General features: G+C 46.8%; 1 protein-coding gene across 15 annotated transcripts in view; it reads left to right on the top strand.

Annotated features, from left to right (window-relative positions):
- The window catches only part of GRIN1 (glutamate ionotropic receptor NMDA type subunit 1), a 68,638-nt gene that overhangs the window by 3,450 nt on the left and 46,714 nt on the right, over positions 1–18,474 (top strand). For all 15 annotated transcript variants that reach the window (XR_004648487.1, XR_004648485.1, XR_004648488.1 and 12 more), the window contains exons 2-3: positions 7,755–7,889; positions 16,461–16,637. Coding sequence is in view for 10 of the 15 variants with exons in the window: in XM_034793711.1 (XP_034649602.1) it covers positions 7,755–7,889; positions 16,461–16,637 (312 nt within the window). In the remaining 5 variants the exon portion in view is untranslated. The remainder of the gene's footprint in view (positions 1–7,754; positions 7,890–16,460; positions 16,638–18,474) is intronic.

The raw sequence follows: 18,474 nt of genomic DNA, 5'->3' as shown, positions 1-18,474 counted from the left end.
GGTGCCCCTGCGTGGGGGGGCCTTTTTTTTTCCCTCCCCCCCCCCCCAAAAAACAAAACATAAATCTAAGTACAGCTCCCTCCCCCCCCCCCCCCCCCCCCCCCGTGAATCCCACTGCACCATCTTCCAGAGGCCAGGCAGGGCTGTCTGACATGGCAAATGCCAATGCTGCATCCAGCCCAGCCTCCCTGGCAGTGACGCCTGGATTACTCCCGCTACTGCCGCATAATGCAGGGGCAGAGGGAGCTGTGCTTAGATTTAGGGAATTTCGTAGGAGGCTGTTTATTTGTCCCTAGTTTGAAACTGAGCAGATTAAGGATTTAACCTCCAGAACATCAGTTCCTGAGATTTTCTTTATTATTTGCTGAGTACAGGGCATGGAATTCCCCCTCTGCAACTGTCACTTGGGTTCTAATTGCTGCAAAAGACAAGCGCCCTATTGCTTGTCCATAACTGAAGGGGCGGGGGCAGGGGGTCTGCATGTTTCTCTCTTAATTTACAAAGGAAGCTGAGTATAGCTGGTAATAACATAAAAAGAAATAAAGCTCCTCCCAGCCTGCAAGGCTCTGAGCTCTGCACAGACTGTGGAGGCATCTGTACCGACACCGTAGTTCAGGCTGCATTGAGGCCGGCTGTTAAAGCAGAACTAAGATCCCTTTGGCACAATAACTCTGCAGGGCACAATTACATTCGCTATCTATTTTTTCAGGTAAAATATGTTCTAACTTCTGCAAGGGACATTTTTTTGAACGCTCATTTTTGCAGCGTTGTTCCGTTTGCTTCACATGTTGGGGGGTTCTTGGGTTCTCTGCCTAAACAACCCACAGACTTTTCACAAACGTATGTACACACATGCACATCTATACACACGTACTCCTGCACATACATGTGTGTATATATACACACACACACGTACACACACGAACACATACGCAAACATATACACACAGAGAGATAATATCCTGGACATTTTAAATTTTTAAAATTAAGCATAGGTACTCCCAGGGCTGTCTCTGGTGGATTTGCAGAGGGAGGGGGAGAGGTGGGATGGGGGATGGAGTGAATGAAACAGAGGGAAGAGTAGCTGATCATTTTGGTTCAAATAGTAATTGGATATGACCCAATTTTCCAAACAAATACTATGGAAATGTCTGGAGGCCAAGGAAAGTCAGAGAAATGTACAGAAGACGTATTCAAAAGAAGCAAGGAGAAACCAGCAGGAAGGATAACGTTCATGCACCATTGGATTGCACCAGGAACAATTTACATAGCTGCATCACTGAAAAAGGTACTTCCTTCCTTAGAAATTTATGCAGATAGCTCATTAGAACAGCAAAGAGGCTGTTTTCATGTGTACTAATCAGGCAAAGGGCACAGTTTTGAGGGTAATTTAGAATGCAAGTATGGATTGTTTAAAATATCTATCTATCTATCTATCTATCTATCTATCTATCTATCTATCTATCTATCTCGTTCCTGAAATCCAACCACCAGATAGGGATCAAATCAGCAGACAAAGTGGGTGCCATTGTCATCCTCAGCCATGATGACTACATAGAATCATAGAATATTAGGGTTGGAAGAGACCTCAGGAGGTCATCTAGTCCAATCCCCTGCTCAAAGCAGGACCAATACCAACTAAATCATCCCAGCCAGGGCTTTGTCAAGCCAGGCCTTAAAAACCTCCAAGGAAGGAGATTCCACCACCTCCCTAGGTAACACATTCCAGTGCTTCACCACCTTCCTAGTGAAATAGTGTTTCCTAATATCCAACCTAGACCTCCACCACTGCAACTTGAGACCATTGCTTCTTGCTCTGTCATCTGCCACCACTGAGAACATCAATGAGGCCAACCGACAATTCTCTGGCACCACCTACTACAAAGGACTCAAAGACGACCCTCACACCACAACTCACACAGAAATTTAACAATATAATCAAATCCTTCCCTAAACTCCAAGAGAAACTCTATAACCTCATCCCCCATGAAGCCACCCCAGGGACCTTCTACATGTTTCCTAAGACATGCAAACAAGGGAACCCAGGCAGGCCCATCATACTTGACCACAGCACTCTTACTGAAGGAATAACAGGACTTATAGAAACTGTCCTGAGACTCACCACACAAAGGGCCAAGTTCCTCCAGGTCACAACCAATTTCCTCAAGAAACTCTGCAATATTAACAACCTCCCTCAGAACAGCATCTTTGCCATCATGGATGTCACCTCCCTATACACCAACATCCCGCACCGTGACACATCACTGCCTGCCTTAAATATCTACAGAACTATGGACAACACTCAGAAATCCACCCAAAACACATTGGCAAACTCATCCATTACATCCTCACCCATAACACCTTTACAGTCAACAACACCTTTTCCAAACCATGAGAACAGCCACAGGTACAAGAATGGCTCCCCAATATGTCACCTTCTTCATGGCTCACCTTGAGGAAGAATATTTGGAAGAATGCAGCACTAAACCAATGGTATACCTGAGATACATCAATGATATATTCATCCTCAGGACAGATGACCTAAACTTCCTCATAAACTTTCATCACAACTTCAACAACCACCACCCAGCCATCAAACTCACTCTAGAACACTCCCACACCAGCACCCACTTCCTAGACACCATGGTCAGCTTGAACAATGAAACCCTACAGGCAACTATATTCAAGAAACTATCACCACACCTACCATCACCACCTCAAACACACCAAGAAATCTGTTCTCTACAGCCAGGAACTCAGATACACAGAATATGCTGTGAGGAGAAAGTCTGGGATAGACGTCTTAATACACTTAAAACCACCTTTTGCCAAACAAGGACTCTCTACTAGAGAAGTAGATCGCGTCATGGAATGGGCCACCCAAATATTCCAAGAGAACCTGTTTTAATACAGAGAAGAAGAAAAACCTCCATCAACTGCACATCCCTAGTTGTCACCTGTCGCCCCACACTGGAACCCATCTGAAGTATCATCAAACAATTAAAACCCATACTTGATGGGGACCCCACCCTGAGCAAAATCTTTCCTGAACCCCTTCTTCTGGCCTTCAAAAAATGCCCCAATCTCACCAAGCTCATCATCAGAAGCAAGCTCCCTGCATGCCAGGACAGACCAACTCAAAGCAGCACCAGACCCTGCCAGAACAACAGCTGCAAAACCTGCAGCCACGTCTCCACTGCTACGACGATCAACACCTCCCACAAGACACCTTTCAAGAACCATGAGTCCTACACATGCCTATCACACGTGGTGTACCTCATCCACTGCATCAAAGGCGCCAACAACAACTGGGAGGGTGAAACCAGACAGTCACTGCGCTCTCGAATGAACTCACACAGAATAATGATAAGAGATAAAAACACCCTGTCACTCATGGTGAACACTTTTCACAGAGCGATCCCTCCATATCCGACCTTTCAGTTCTCATCCTCAAAGGAAACCCTGAACAATGCCTTCAAAAGACAAGCCTGAGAGCTTAAATTCATAACTTTGCTAGACCCTGAGGCTATATCTACACTACATCCTATGTCAGCAAAACGTAGGTCGCTCGGGGTGTGAATATTGCACCCCCCTGAGTGACCTAAGTTACACCGACATAAGAGTTCATGTGCACAGCGCTATGTCGCCAGGAGAGCTTCTCCCACCACGGAGCTTATGCCGCTCATGGAGGTGGGTTTTTTATGCCAACGGGAGAGCTCTCTCCTATCAGCATACGGCTGGGCTGCAGCACTGCGCATAGATAAACATGGCCTTAAAAATGGGCTCAGTAGTGATGCTAGTTTTATGTCTCATTACAACAATATGTGATCCCCCAACCCTCCTTTGTCCTCTGACCACAGAGGTGATAATTGTCCACTTGATCTCGAATGGTCTCTTGCAACATGTGTTAACTCCTTATGCTTAACCAGCTGTTTCAGCTCATATTTAGCGGTGACACTCTGATTACCTTTCCCAGACATGAAGAAGAGCTCGGTGTAGCTTGAAATCTTGTCTCTCTCACCCACCTTCTATCGATCTATCGATCTATCATCATGATAGCTAAATATCAATTGAAAAGATGGAATTTCTTAATCTTGCCACATGGGGCAGCATAAATAGTGCGCAGTACTGCAGGACAAGTGTCAGAGGGGGAGCCGTGTTAGTCTGGATCCACAAAAACGAGGAGTTTGGTGGCACCTTTAAGACTAACAGATTTATTTGGGCGTAAGCTTTCGTGGGTAAAAAAAACCCCACTTCGTCAGATGCATAGAGTGAAAATTACAGATACAGGCATAGATATACTGGCACATGAAGAGAAGTTACCTTACAAATGGAGAACCAGTGTATACTGTAGGACAGTATATCATGTGCACTGACAGCATTGTTTCATCATTTGCCTGATCACGTGTTAGTGGGTAATTTTACACTTGTGAAAAGGCCTATGCACCTCTTAATTCTCACTTCAACCCTAGTTGAGGTTGTAGGTGGGGCTAAGAGGTGTGTGCTCCTGGTCTGGCCCTCTGCACCCAGGTTGCTCTGAGACAACTTTTGCTCATTTTAAACAATGGAGATTTTTTGACTCGTGACTATCCGATAAGAGTGTGCGGCATTCCCAGCCCTGTGCTGAATGACGCTGTCCAGTGATGCAATTTAATAACTGTTAATAACGATAGCTTCATAGTCAACTTGTCATAGATGTGGCCCAGTGATATTCCTCACCCTTTAGAAATGCCAGAGCTGTGGGTTATTCGGACCACGGAATGGGCGCTGGGCTATGCCCTGGCACGGGGCACCTTCAGTAACGTTCATGTTCTTATTCTTTGACCTTAAGCGTGAGCAGAATTTCAGCGTGTCAGCGAAGAATTTGGGAAATACATTTTTGCAAAATGGCCATTTGATGTTAGCAGCTGCCATGAATAATGCGCAGCATCTCCCCAGTGAATGTGCTGAGGTCCTGTGGCCGGGCTTTGGGGGGTTGGGTCCCAGAGATCAGGCTCCAGCCCAAGCCCAAATGTCTACACTGCAAGGTTATAGCCCCACCGCCCGAGCCCCATGAGCCGGAGTCAGCTACATAGGCCCCACAGCCCCTGAGCACCCACCGGCAGCCCCCCCCGATCAGCGCCTCCCGCTCCCCCCCAGCCTCTCCCGCCCCCTGTGATCAGTATTCAGCAGCATGCAGGAGGCGCTGGGGGGTAGTGGAGGAGTGAGGGTGGGTGTACTCAGGGGAGGGGTTCAGAACAGGGCGGGGCAGAGGTGGGGACTTGGGGGGCAGAGCCTGGGGTGGAGCTGGGATCGAGCACCCCCAGCAACTCGTAAAAACGGCGCCAATGGTCAGCTGTCACGGGCGGTTTACTGCAGTGCAGACAGACCCTGAGATATCCCAGCGCTTGAACTGCCCAGCATGAGCGGCTGCCAGCCTCCCCATTCCTCTGACTCCGCCCTGGCCCTGCCCAACTGTGTCGAAGGGATGCGTCTTTCCCCATTTCCTCCTGGGTGTGTGCTGCTTTCAGCTCCATCAGTCGCTCCCTCCCGCTCTGCTTTCCCCATCCCCGGGGCTGGGCCCTGTACAATGCTAGCTGCGCTCAGCTCCCATCGCAGCCGGCTGGCGTCGAGGAGGCTCTGCCCCTCGCAGGATTACGCCCTCGGTTCCACTTTGCCCTGGCGTGAACCACGCCCAGCTTGCCTCCGCTTCACAGCTCCTCATTCGCCCCTCTGTGCCGCGAGGGTCTGCCTTTAATCCGTCTCTGCTGGTGACAACTCTCCTCCTCCCGGCCACCCGTTCGCCCCATCTGAGCTGCTTCTCTTGTCTACCCTCCCTCCCACCCCCTCTACCATCCTCACGTCTATCCCCATTAACAATTCCACTGTCCCTTCCAACTCCCAGGCTTTAATCTGGCTCTCCTCTTCCTCGGCATCTCTCCTGACATCCTGTCTCCCCTGTGTCCTGCTGCTGGACCCTCTTTACCGCAGTCCCAGCACTTCCTTCCCAAACTCTTTCCCCGCTAGGACCACATCTTGATGGCCTTTTGCCTCGAGCATTGCCACTCTAGACTGTCCTCCTGCTTCTCCTATCAGTCCAGCCAAAATGCCTGCTAATGTCATCGCCCTCATCCAGCTCAAGCCAGCAAACCCTCTGCCTTAGATCCCTCCCCTGACTGCGCTCAGTGTGAATTCCTCTCTCACCTGTCAGCCCTACAGCCCCATCTCTGCTTCCCTTCCCCTGCTCAGACCCTGTGCTCCTCTCAGTACTCTTGCTTTATTCCTTCTTCCTCTCTTCCTTCCACTCTTTTTAACATGCTGCCCCCAAGAGTCTCCCTGTTTCCGGCAAGTGCACTTGCCTTCCTTAAACCCCATCTCAAAACCTATTTCTTCCAGGCAGAAGGCGATCAAAGTTGGCTTGGATATGTCTACACATGCTGCAGTCACAGCTCTGACTGCAATACAGATAGACCCTCAGACTGTAAATAGAGGTCCTCAATCTGTGGGGCACGCCCCCTTAGAGAGGAAGGGAGGAACGGTTGGGGGGGGGGCATGGCTGGGGCCCAGGCCAGCCCCTACAGAGGGTGGGGAGGGAGTGCCACCCAGCTCCGTTCCTGGCCCCAGCCCCAGCTGCCAGCCCCACACCTCGGGTCCCAGCTGCCAGCCCCACATCTGGTGATCTGGCTGCTAGCCCCACTCCTGGGGCTCTGCTCCCGGCCGCAGCTGCTGGTCCCGCACCTGGGCACTGGCTGCCGGCCTCAGCCAGACTCCCACCCCCACCTCCAGCGATGGCCCCAGCCTTGGCCCCCTTACTGCTGGACAGTTCCCCCCTCCCAGAGCCATGGCCCTGGCTCTGGGGAGCAGGGGGGGTGCAGACAGGAGTAAGGGGGGCACAAGGTAAAAAATTTGAGGACCACTGCTGTAAATGCTTTGGGGCAGAGAATGTGAAAATGTGTTTCACCATATGGGCTAGATCCTCAGCTGGTGCAAATTGGTCTCCAGTGCAGTTACACTAGCTGGGGAGCTGGCCTACCGTTCATGAAGCGCCAGGTACATTCGTGGGGCTGTACAAGTGATTTCAGATTGCCCATCACATCAACCCTGCTTTGCTGACAGAAACGAGTAGCTAAGACATATTTTTATCCACGTTTCTTCATGTCCTTACCTGAGTGCTGAGGAGTCTCCCATGTGCCTCCCCTCCCTTCCCTTTGCTTTTTGAGCTGTGTGCATGCTTAGCAGACAGCTGGCTGATTTGGTCTGTGTTGTGACTCCCTCTCCCTCTCTGCCTGTCTCTCGCTCGCTCGCTCTCACGGAATCCCAGCTGACCACTTTGTTTGTAATAGTCCTCAGAGGGGAATTAGAGTTGAGTATTAAATGTGTGGTTAAATAAATCGCATTACATAGTGTGACTGTAAGAGAGACGTTTCTCTTTAATCTGTAATCCACGAGAGTTATTGGCTTAGCTTGCCAAGCAGCCAAGCAGTGCATTTCCATTAAGATGAAACCCCAAACAGACCCATCTCTTCCTAATGGCCAGGGCTTCAGTCGAAGGGAAGAGGCAGCCTTTTCATACACGCCTTCCTCCATCTACCGAACCACCTCATGACATGTGTTGCCTATGTATTGTTTTACTATTTATATCTCCTGTCGTTTGAATGCCATGACCAGGTTAGCACTTGGCTACTTAATGTGCAGAAAAGAAAAGGAAATTCACATTTCATGCTCATTCTGCTCCTATGAAATAATGTTTGTATCATGTATCCTGTGTCCTACAGGTCTATGCAATATTAGTTAGTCACCCACCTGCTCCAAATGATCACCTAACACCAACACCTGTATCATACACAGCTGGCTTCTACAGGATTCCTGTCATTGGTCTGACAACACGCATGTCTATATATTCTGATAAGGTAACTGATGCATGTTTCCTAGTACATATCTCATATATGTGGTATAAATGAAGAACGTCCATCAGAAGTGACTAATGATTTCTGCACTACTTTCTCCAGAATACATCTATCTATCTATCTATCTATCTATCTATCTATCTATCCTCTCCAGATTGATCTGATAACTCTCACTTTTTCTCTCCTACTCTGGCTCTCTCTGAATTCATTGGTTTTGCTATCTCACAATGTTGACCTACATATCGCTGGATCATTTCTGCAGTGTTCCTCTGTCAGGCTGCTGGATTCACAGCTCTTTAGCCAAATCAAATGCATGAACTAGCTCCTGAACTGCTGACTAGTGACAGCCGGGAGCCTCCTGGGTGGTCCCTGGATGCTGGAGGAACTGCAGAGATGGAGGAGGACCCTAATACTGTCTATCAAGGAGCTCTTTGGGTCTTCAAGGTTGTTTGGATTTGTTCAGTCTGTGTGTGATTGGAGGTTAACACCGATGATGTTAGTTCTCCTCTGGTTTGAAATAACACCCAGCCTGCCCAGCAGCCAAGAAATAGCAAGTCAAGTTCCAAAGTACAGTCCATGTCCCTGTGAAAAGGAAGAGGTCCATTCACTTTGGGGTGAGATTCACCCGCTGGCAGAGGGCCAGGCAAGGACTAGGTGCCGTTCATGTCTGACACCCCCGCTATTTCGAAGATGTAAGTGTGCCTTGCCTAGGCTTCGTGCTGCCCTCTGCAGAGAGGTGAATTTGATGCTTATGGCCACGTGCGGGGCAGTGTGGCGGGTGGCTCCTTCATCAGACACTCCTCACTTCAGGGCTGACCTTGTACAATGTAGTTCTTTTGTAAAAGCCAAGGCATCCCACAGAGTCCTTGCAGAAGGGCTGTGAGACTCTCATGGTATTACAAACCTGAAGCTGGACCCATTTTCAGGTAGAACAGTGCTAAACGTATTGAGTAAAAATGAGTCTATTTCAAAGCGCAGAAGAGTCCATATTTCATATGCTGATGGCTTTTGCCTGGAAAATTTGAACATTTGCTGATGCAAATTTCAATGCAAAAATAGCCATTTCATCCACATTCCAAAGTTCAGTCAGGGAGGAGCAACAGATTCACATGAAATGAAAGAGCAGAAGCTCAATGCACATCTCTTATCACTCACATCTGGAGGCTGGTCATAGAATTGGAAGGGACCTCATCTAGTCTAAGCCCCCTGCTCAAAGCAGGACCAATCCCCAGACAGTTTTTTTTGCCCTGATCCCTAAATGCCCCTCCTCAAGGATTGAGCTCACAACCCTGGGTTTAGTAGGCCAATGTGCAAACCACTGAGCTATCCCTTCCCCCCTCAACTGCTACCCAAGCCCCAGTGAGAGTTGAACTCATGACCCCAGGTTTACAAGCCCAATGTGCGAACCCCTGAGCTATGGAGCCAGGTCTGGATCTATGGGTAAGGAGAGAATGTTCTCAGCCAGTTGCAACAGGCCATGTGTCCTCAAATAAACCCCAATTCCTCCCCCTGCAAAAAAAACCTCCCCCATTATCTCAGTTGCTACCTGGTTAGCAACTTCAGTCGAAAAACCAAGGCCAAGCCTGATTAATGCTGGAGACTGAAATACCCCAAAGGTGAGCCCCAGTGACAGGCAGGGTGGGGAGCTATATTGCCACTACCCATCTTGTAACAGTTCTGTGGACAACCTTAATTCTTCAGAGCACTGGTTAAAGTTTAGTACAGCTGCCATACTCAGGGTTGCAGTGGTGTCCTTTAACACTGATCCAAGAGCATCCGTAGGCATCAGAATCTGGGATGGGATAAAGTCATGGGGGAGAATTGTCAGCAAGGGACAGCTGGGTATTTCGGTGCTTCCGGCTAATGAGTGCTGAGTCTACAGTAACGCTGAATAGCTTGTGATGGGAGCACTGGTCAGACTTCACCACTGCCCGGCGTGGCGCCTGCCTGGTGCTGTTAGGACAGGAGAAGAGAGATGGGTGATGTTGAAGATTGGGAATTGCGTGGACTTCAGAGGAAAGTGCTATCAGAGGCTAGGAAATGTGTGGGGTGTTACAGCTGGCGAGGTGATAGAGGTACCTGTATCCATGCCAGCCTCAAGGACATCCCATATGGGTTGGGAGGGGTCCTGCCAATTAAAAAGGCATTTTAATGGTGCAACTGATGCCAGGGATAGAGGGCTATTCACTTATACATCACTCTAGGGGTTTTTTTCTCAGCAGAGCTAATACTCACTGCAATGAATGATGTTTATGATAGGCGGCAGGTTGCAGCAACTATAGTTAAGATGACTTGACACTTCCATTATAAGACCCTGTTTTCAGTTGCCAAAATGAAACTGTTCAGGCTGAAACTTACTAGGTGTCTGTCTCAGGCTAATATTTCGTTTGTTTGTTTAAGTTTCAGCAAAAGCAGTTCAGCCATTTCTGAGAATGAGCTTAGAGGAAAACACATTGTTCCTCCCATAATAAAAATGATAATACCTGTTTCATTTAAAAGCTGTAGTGGATCCATGATTTGTAGCACAGGTTTGAAACGAGACAACAGAGTCCCCCTGGTGCCTTTTGGAGTTCGTGTGAAATTTGGCCAACTGGGGGCACGTTATGAGCTTCTGAAAAATCTCAATTTGCAGGTGCTCAGTACAGACTTGTAAGTTTGGCAGCTAAATTCTCCAACGATTCCATATGCGCTGGGCATGCTCCAGCCCCTTGCTGCGCCTGTGTGTGACTGGCCTACGCATGCACCATCCCCACAGAGCCATTCCGTTGGCACCATTCTGGAGCTGACCAGGTCTTTCCCTTCATTTGCTCCTCCTGGCAGCTGGGGGAGGTCAGGTGCTTTCAATGCTCCCCCTGCTGGGTCCAGGGCAGGCAGAGAGAAGGGGAGGGAGGAGCAGCCTGCCTTGAGTGCAAAAGAGAGGAACGGGGGCAAGAAGCAGGGTGGGAGAGGAGGGATGGAAGCCTCAGAGGGAGGGCAGTTAGGAGCTGGCGCTGGGAGTGGGAGTGGGAAGGATGAGGAGGTACAGGGACAGGAATGGGAGCGAGGATGGAAGTGGAAGGGGACAAGGAGAGGCTTGAGGAAACTAGGGCAGAATGGTCTGTGACCACTAGATAACACTCCCCTCCAAAGTCTGGAATGGAACCCAGAAGTCCTGAGGACAGATCTACATGACTGCTTAAGTTGATCTAACTTGTGTCACCCAGGAGTGTGAAAAAGACACCCCTCCCCCCCAAGCAACGCAAGTTACAGCAACCTAAGCGCTGTCCACTCTGGCGCTATGTCGGTGGGAGATGCTCTCCTGTCAACGTAGCTTCTGCCTCTCGCGGCGGTGGAGTAATTATTCTGACAGGAGAGCGCTCTTCCCTCATCATAGAGCGGCTTCACCAGACGCGCTACAGCGGCGCAGCTGGACGGATGTAGCGCTTCTAGTGTAGACCTGCCCTTAGTCTCACCACTATTTCACAGCCAAGAGCAGTGAAACCCACTGACAATGGGCGTGTCTCTAAATGTTGAGTTCACACACACCCCCCACACACAAATATTTCTATCAATAATAATCTACATTTACAGAGAGGCAAAGTAAGAAACGTGCTGCTTGAGAATTTATTAGTCAAAATCCAGTGATTTCGACTTTTGAATTGTTACAAATGGCCTGGTGATCGAACAGTAAAAACAGGTCTGATTCATTCATTTAAGCTATTTATTTTGTGTATTTTGACACGATGTTGACAGTTTGTGTTTTACCAGTTTCAAAGCTTTAACTTTTTGAATCTCAATGTTACTGTCATTAAATAATTGTCTGACCCCTCCCCCAATTTCCCATAACCGTGGAGATTTGAATCAATAAAAATAAAAAATAAAGCTTAAAAACAAACAGTGATATCTGCCAAAATTATATAAAAAAAAACAAATTCTGCCAAGCCTAAAGATAACAGTGTCTATTGCTACCAGTTACCCCGTTAACAAAGGGGTCTGTGCAGTGGAGCTAAAGATCCCAGTCCTGCTGATGAAGTATGCAGGGGGAGTCAATATGGTTCACCATTATGATAGTTTCATTTTGTAAAATTTTTTATATATTTTTAAAATGTGGGAAATGACATTAAAAAAAAAGATGTGAAAAGAAAGGTAAGGTTGCAATGCCAAGCACTCAGAAATTAGCAAATTCAAGAATCAAGACTGTCTGTGCAACCTTAAGTGGGCCCAACTTGTATGTATGCATTATGATACAGTCTTTAATGACATGATCACATACTTCTTTTTTCCATGAAATCTGCCTCATTCATACACACAAGAGAGCTGAATTAAGGTTGTACAGGCAGTCAATATCAGACCTGGAGTTGGCTGAAAAATGGGAAAACAGTTTCATTAAAAAAATGAAATTCCAAATGTTTACATTTCTCAGAGTTTGAAATACACCAAGTTTTTTATTTTTTCATTTTTTGGTGAAATTCTTAAAATGCTTTTTTTAGACTGTTTTTGTTTATTGTGTTTCATTTTCAGCTTTTCCTTATTTCTTCCTTTCCTCTCTTATCCTGAGTTTTTCCTCTTTTTCCCCAATCATTTTTTAATATTTTTTCCCCAAATCACTGGCAAATGAAAGGCAAGAGGAAAAAGGAAAAAGAAAAGAAAGGAAAGGAAAATCAGAAAAATGGTAACGGAAATTATAAAAAAAGTCAAAACAATCATAACATAATTTAAAACTGGCATGAACATTTTTGAAAGTGGACCATTTTTTGCAAAAATTTTGATTCCCAAAAAACAGTCATTTTTCAATTTTAAAAAATGTTGCTCAAACCCTTTTGACCAGCTCTAATCAGACCAGTAATTAAAAAAATATTTTGAAGTACATCAGAAGCAGGAAGCCTGTGAAATACTCAATGGGGCCACTGGAAGATCAAGGTGCTAAAGGAGCACTCAAGAAAGATAAGGCTATTGCAGAGAAGCTAAATGAATTCTTTGTATCAGTCTTCACTGCAGAGGATGTGAGGGAGATTCCCACACCTATGACAAATCTGAGGCACTGTCCCAGACTGAGATGCCAATAGGGGAGGTTTATGAGCAAATTGATAAACTAAACAGGAATAAGTCACCAGGACCAGATGGTATTCACCCAAGAGTTCTGAAGGAACTCAAATATGAAAATGCAGAACTACTAACTGTTCTATACCAGCTTCTATACCAGATGACTGGGGGATAGATAATGTGACACCAAACTGGTTGAAACTATAGTAAAGAACAGAATTATCAGACACAGAGATGAATACAATTTGTTGGGAGAGTCAACATGGTTTTTGTAAAGGGAAATCATGCCTCACCAATCTCTTAGAATTCTTTGAGGGGGTCAATAAGCATGTGGACAAAGGTGATCCAGTGGATATAGTGTAATTGGACTTTCAGGGAGCCTTTGACAAGGTCCCTCACCAAAGGCTCTTAAGCAAAGTAAGCTGTCATGGGATAAAAGGGAAGGTCCTTTCATGGATTGGTAACTGGTTAAAAGATAGGAAACAAAGGGTAGGAATAAATGGTCAGTTTCCAGAATGGAGAGAGGTAAATAGTGGTGTCCCCCAGGGGTCTGTTCGAGGACCAGTCCTATTCAACATATTCATAAATGATCTGGAAAAAGGGTTATACAGTGAGGTGGAAAAATTTGCAGATAATACAGAATTAGTCAAGATAGTTCAGCCCAAAACAGACTATGGGTCTCACTAAATTGGGTGACTGAGCAAGAAAATGGCAGATGAAATTCAGTGTTGATAAATGCAAAGTAATGCACATTGGAAAACATAATCCTAACTATGCATACAAAAAGATGGGGTCTAATTTAGCTGTTGCCACTCAAGAAAGAGATCTTGGAGTCATTGTGAATAGTTCTCTGAAAACATCCTCTCAATGTGCGGCAGCAGTCAAAAAAGCTAACAGAGTGTTAGGAACCATTAGGAAAGGGATCAATAATAAGACAGAAAATATCATAATGCCACTGTATAAATCCATGGTATTCCCCCACCTTGAATATTGCATGCAGTTCTGGTCTCTGCATCTCATAAAAGATATATCAGAATTGGAAAAGGTATCAAGAAGAGCAACAAAATGCTTAAGGGTATGGAACAGCTTCTGTATGATGGGAGATTAAAAAGATGAGATATTTTCATTTTGGAAAAGAGCGGACTAAGAGGGGATATGATAGAGGTCTATAAAATCATGACTGATGTGGGGAAAGTGAACAGAGAAATGTTATTTACTCCTTCTCATAACAGAAGAACCAGGGGTCACCCAATGAAATTAATAGGCAGCAGATGTAAAACAAACAAAAGGAAGTATTTCTTCACAAAACGCACAGTCAATCTGTGGAACTCATTGCCAAGGGATGTTGTGAAGTTCAAAACTATAATGGGGTTAAAAAAAAGAAGTAGATAAGTTCATGGAGGACAGGTCTCTCAATGGCTATTAGACAGGATGGTCAGGGATGCAACCCCATGCTCTGGGTGTCTCTAGCCTTTGATTGCCAGAAGCTGGGAGTGGCCGGCGGGATGGATCACGCGATGATTACCTGTTGTGTTCATTCCCTCAGAAGCACCTGGCATTAGCTATGGTCATCAGACAGGATACTGGCCTAGATGGACCTTTGGTCTGAGATGGCTATTCCTATATTCGTAAAAACAATAAAGGTTCCTATATGCAGGCTAAAAGCTTACCATAGATCAGCCCAGAGTCTCAAGGGGCCCTGGTAGGTTCAGCCCTTCCAACCCTTCCATGAAGATTGGGGCACCCTTGGACAGCAGGTCTTGGCCATTTATTGGATGAGAACAAAGAGTCTGGCTCAGTTTGCACTCCAGCTGTTTATACAAAGTCCTTCCTTTGTCAGTTAGTCTCTGGAAATCCAGTTTGAACCAGTATGCATGAGCCTCCGCAGGAAATGGTGCCTATATTGGGGGTTCCAACATGGCTGATTTGCCTTAATCTCCACCCACTGTTTGTGGTTCCTGGAGGAGCTGTGCAGCCCTGTCCCATGGAGTAGGACACAATCATACAGGAACCATTCATTTAAAGCAGTGGACCCCAAAGATACTGCATGGCATCACAACATCTCCCCCTAGAAAGGTTACATACAATCCCAGCTTATCTGGGGGGAAGTGTATTGATACCCCACTCCACTAGGGTGCAGTTTTGATCCTCACATACTGAGTCAGGGTGTGCAGCAATTTTTCCTCCACCCATCTCAGGGTCTTATACATTTTCACAGACCATCAGGCAGTCATTGATTGTGGGAAGACATTCCCCCTTCTTCCTGGCTGGAGCTACCTTTACGTCTCCCAAGTAGCTGTCATACACATTTCTTGGGCATTTCCCACCCTTGGGTGGGTGTCATAGATTTCCCTTCATGTCAGTAGGTCTCGTCCTTCTCCTGGAGAAGGAGGCTGTCTCACCCCCACTCTCTCCAGGAATTTGTCTGCATATACTGGGAAGATAACATAATTCCTCTTGGATACTGGCAGCAGGGATCCCCCCTTCCCTGTCAGCCACCCTATTTGCATGTTGGCTCCACAGTCACTTGCAGGTGTGGCACTAACTGATAGGGTCTGATCACCCCTTCTGCTTTCCAAGCAAACTACTGTGTACGTGTCTTGCTGCACCCTCTCAGGGGCAGACCCACTGGATTGCCGCTTGGAACAGAAGGTGGTAGTCATTCATTGACTGGAGAGACACTGGGACTCCTAAAACAATAATTAAGCCCCATGTCATGAAATCCCATCAAATGCTCCCAAGGTGTGAAATCTGTGTTCAAGTTCCTGGTGTGACAGCCTTTGCTGTATGTACAAGAAAGATTTCCATCTAGACTCAGGAAGGATTGGGGTGTTGGCTTAGGGTGTGTTGTTAGATATTCTGTATTCTTTGCTTTGGGGAAAGGATATTATGGCTTTAAAAGCAGAAGGGGTGAAGCAGAAGAACTTTTGAACAAATAGCCTGCATTTAAACTGACTCTGGGCCTGCTTTCTGATCCAGCAAAAGGATAGGACCTTCTTTCCAAGTGGGGGAAGGGCAATCTGTGGAAGGGTTGAAAGACCTTGACCTACTACGTCCCGTAAAACTGATAGGTGACCCTGGTAAGCACTTAACATGTGTGTAGGTTCTTTTATTGTTTTTATATGTTTTATTTGTGATGCTTTTACCTTAAAAAATAAATGTGCTTGCTTAGAAGAAGCTGTTATCTGTCACAATTTACCATCAGAAAAAAGGGCTAAGCACACACTGAATGTTATTGACAATGAATAACAAGGTCAGCTCTGCTTCTTCTAGGCCACATGTTCAACCTCCCCGGGCACTGGACTAACCCCACAAAACAAGAGTGTCCGAAATCAGAGCTAGAAATCAGAGCTAAAAAAAGGGAATTTCAGATTATAGAGGCCAATTAAAGATTTGAGACCCAAAGACCTATATTTCAGGGTCACCAGACATTCCTGTGTTGCTAGACTTCTGATCCTTGCCCAGTACTTGTGGAACTGATTGGTCAATGAGACATATCTCTGCAAGAATGAGCTGCAAAAGTCTATGTTTATCCTTTGTTGTTCCTTGCAGAGCATCCACCTGTCCTTCCTGCGCACTGTCCCACCGTACTCTCACCAGTCCAATGTCTGGTTTGAGATGATGCGAGTGTACAACTGGAATCACATCATACTAATAGTCAGTGATGACCACGAGGGTCGCGCTGCACAGAAGAAGCTGGAGACGCTCCTGGAAGAGAGAGAATCCAAGGTCAGTATCTAAACATTGTCATGTAATTTTGTTAAAAAACAACAACAAAACTAGAAGTCTCAGGCTGTTGTATGTATGTAGATTTCTGTATGTAAAACACCTTTTCTTTCCATTGTAACATGGCTAACATTATGCTTAAAGCATCAACAGTGTCTGACTAGTACCTGACAGAACTTTGTACTTTATTCATTTCACTTGCTTTGCCATGGTCAAAATCTCCTACGTGTAAATCAACTACAAAATGAAGGGAAGAATAACCTGGAGCTCTGCAAATACTTCACCCGGGCGATTCCCACCTAGGGAGAGAACCAGTCGCACAGCTTAGGAAAAGCACCTCTCCCCTTTGACGCTTCCCTAGGGTCCAATGCAGACTTGGCAAAGCTAATTACCAAACAGAGCCAGAAGAGCAGCTTGTTAATTGGCTAATTGGCACTTGCTTTGTGGCTTAGGAGGGAAAGGGCAGTCAGTGCGTTACTGCACAGAGGTATAAAGCGCCCTCTCTACACAGCTCTCAGCTCTTCGGCTGTTATTATAGGCCCTACCCATCTTCATTGAAGCACATGCTAAACACGCTTTCCTGACACGCCCCGTGCTGTAAATGAGAGTAAGTTTGTGGCTTCTGAGAGCAGGTGCACTGCCCCATTTTCAGTGATAAGCAAGGGGGCAGATAGCTACGTCCAGCGTGGGCATGTCTGAGTCATCTGTGGCTAGTGGGAGCCTGGGCCAGTAGGAGAGCTCTGTTCCTAAGGTTAAAACCGAGCAGGCACATACAAGACAGGAAGCCCCTTGACTGCACTCTTACTCTGAGCAGTTTGAAGGGAAATTTTTTAACTAGAAGATGCGGAGCCTCCTCCATGACTGGATGGTGGAAGCGATAGTTCTCACCCCCACTCAGGGGTACGAGGCAACAGTCTCGGGTCCATTTCAGGTAGGAAACATCCAAGCCTCTCACACTGTGGGAGCTTCCCAGAGAAGCCCTGTAAAGTAGCTACACTTCCTGCCTACCGGGCAATCCCTGTGAGCGGTGCCTCTGGAGCCTGCCGTGTATCACTGGTAACACCTGTAATTTGCTAGGATCTAGACATAGCAGCAGGTGCTGGGCGGCCAGCCAGATGTGGCAGAGTGGGTTGTTGGTTGGCAGACACAGCTGTAGACATTGCTTGTTGAGTCTGCTTAGAATCAGAGAGACCTTTGAGTTGGGAGGGACCTCTTCTGGCTCATCTAGCACATGCCTGTTTCTGCAGCGGACCAGCTACCTGTGGGCCATGCCTGAGAGATGGGTGCAAGTTCTCAGCATTGGGTATCCCCACTGATGGTTCCTCTGGCAGTTTCTTCCATGGCCCAAATGGCTCTTAGTGTCAAACATTTCCCCCGAATAGGAAGCCTAAGGGTTCCTTGCTGCAGCACACGTCTCAGAGACTCGTAGACGTTAAGGTCAGAAGGGATCATTATGATCATCTAGTCTGGCCCCCTGCACATCGCAGGCCACACCCAATCCTGAAATAGACCCCTAACCTCTCGCTGAGTTACTGACATCCTCAAATCATGGCTTAAAGACATCAAGTGACAGAGAATTCACCATTTACACTAATTTAAACCTGCAAGTGACCCTTGCCCCAGGCTGCAGAGGAAGGTGAAAACCCCCCCCAGGGTCTCTGCCAATCTGACCTGGGGGGAAATTCCCAACCCCAAATATGATGATCAGTTAGACCCTGAGCATGTGGGTGAGACCCACCAGCCAGACATCTGGGAAAGAATTCTCGGTAGTAACTCAAAGCCCTCCCCATCTAGTGTCCCGTCTCCAGCTGTTGGGGATTCTTGCTACTGGCAAAAATTG

This window comes from Trachemys scripta, chromosome 17 (assembly GCF_013100865.1).
Source record: "Trachemys scripta elegans isolate TJP31775 chromosome 17, CAS_Tse_1.0, whole genome shotgun sequence".
Classification (NCBI taxonomy): Eukaryota; Metazoa; Chordata; order Testudines; family Emydidae; genus Trachemys; species Trachemys scripta.
The sequence above is the reverse complement of the archived record's forward strand: the minus strand, read 5'-3'. Positions and strand labels throughout refer to the sequence as shown.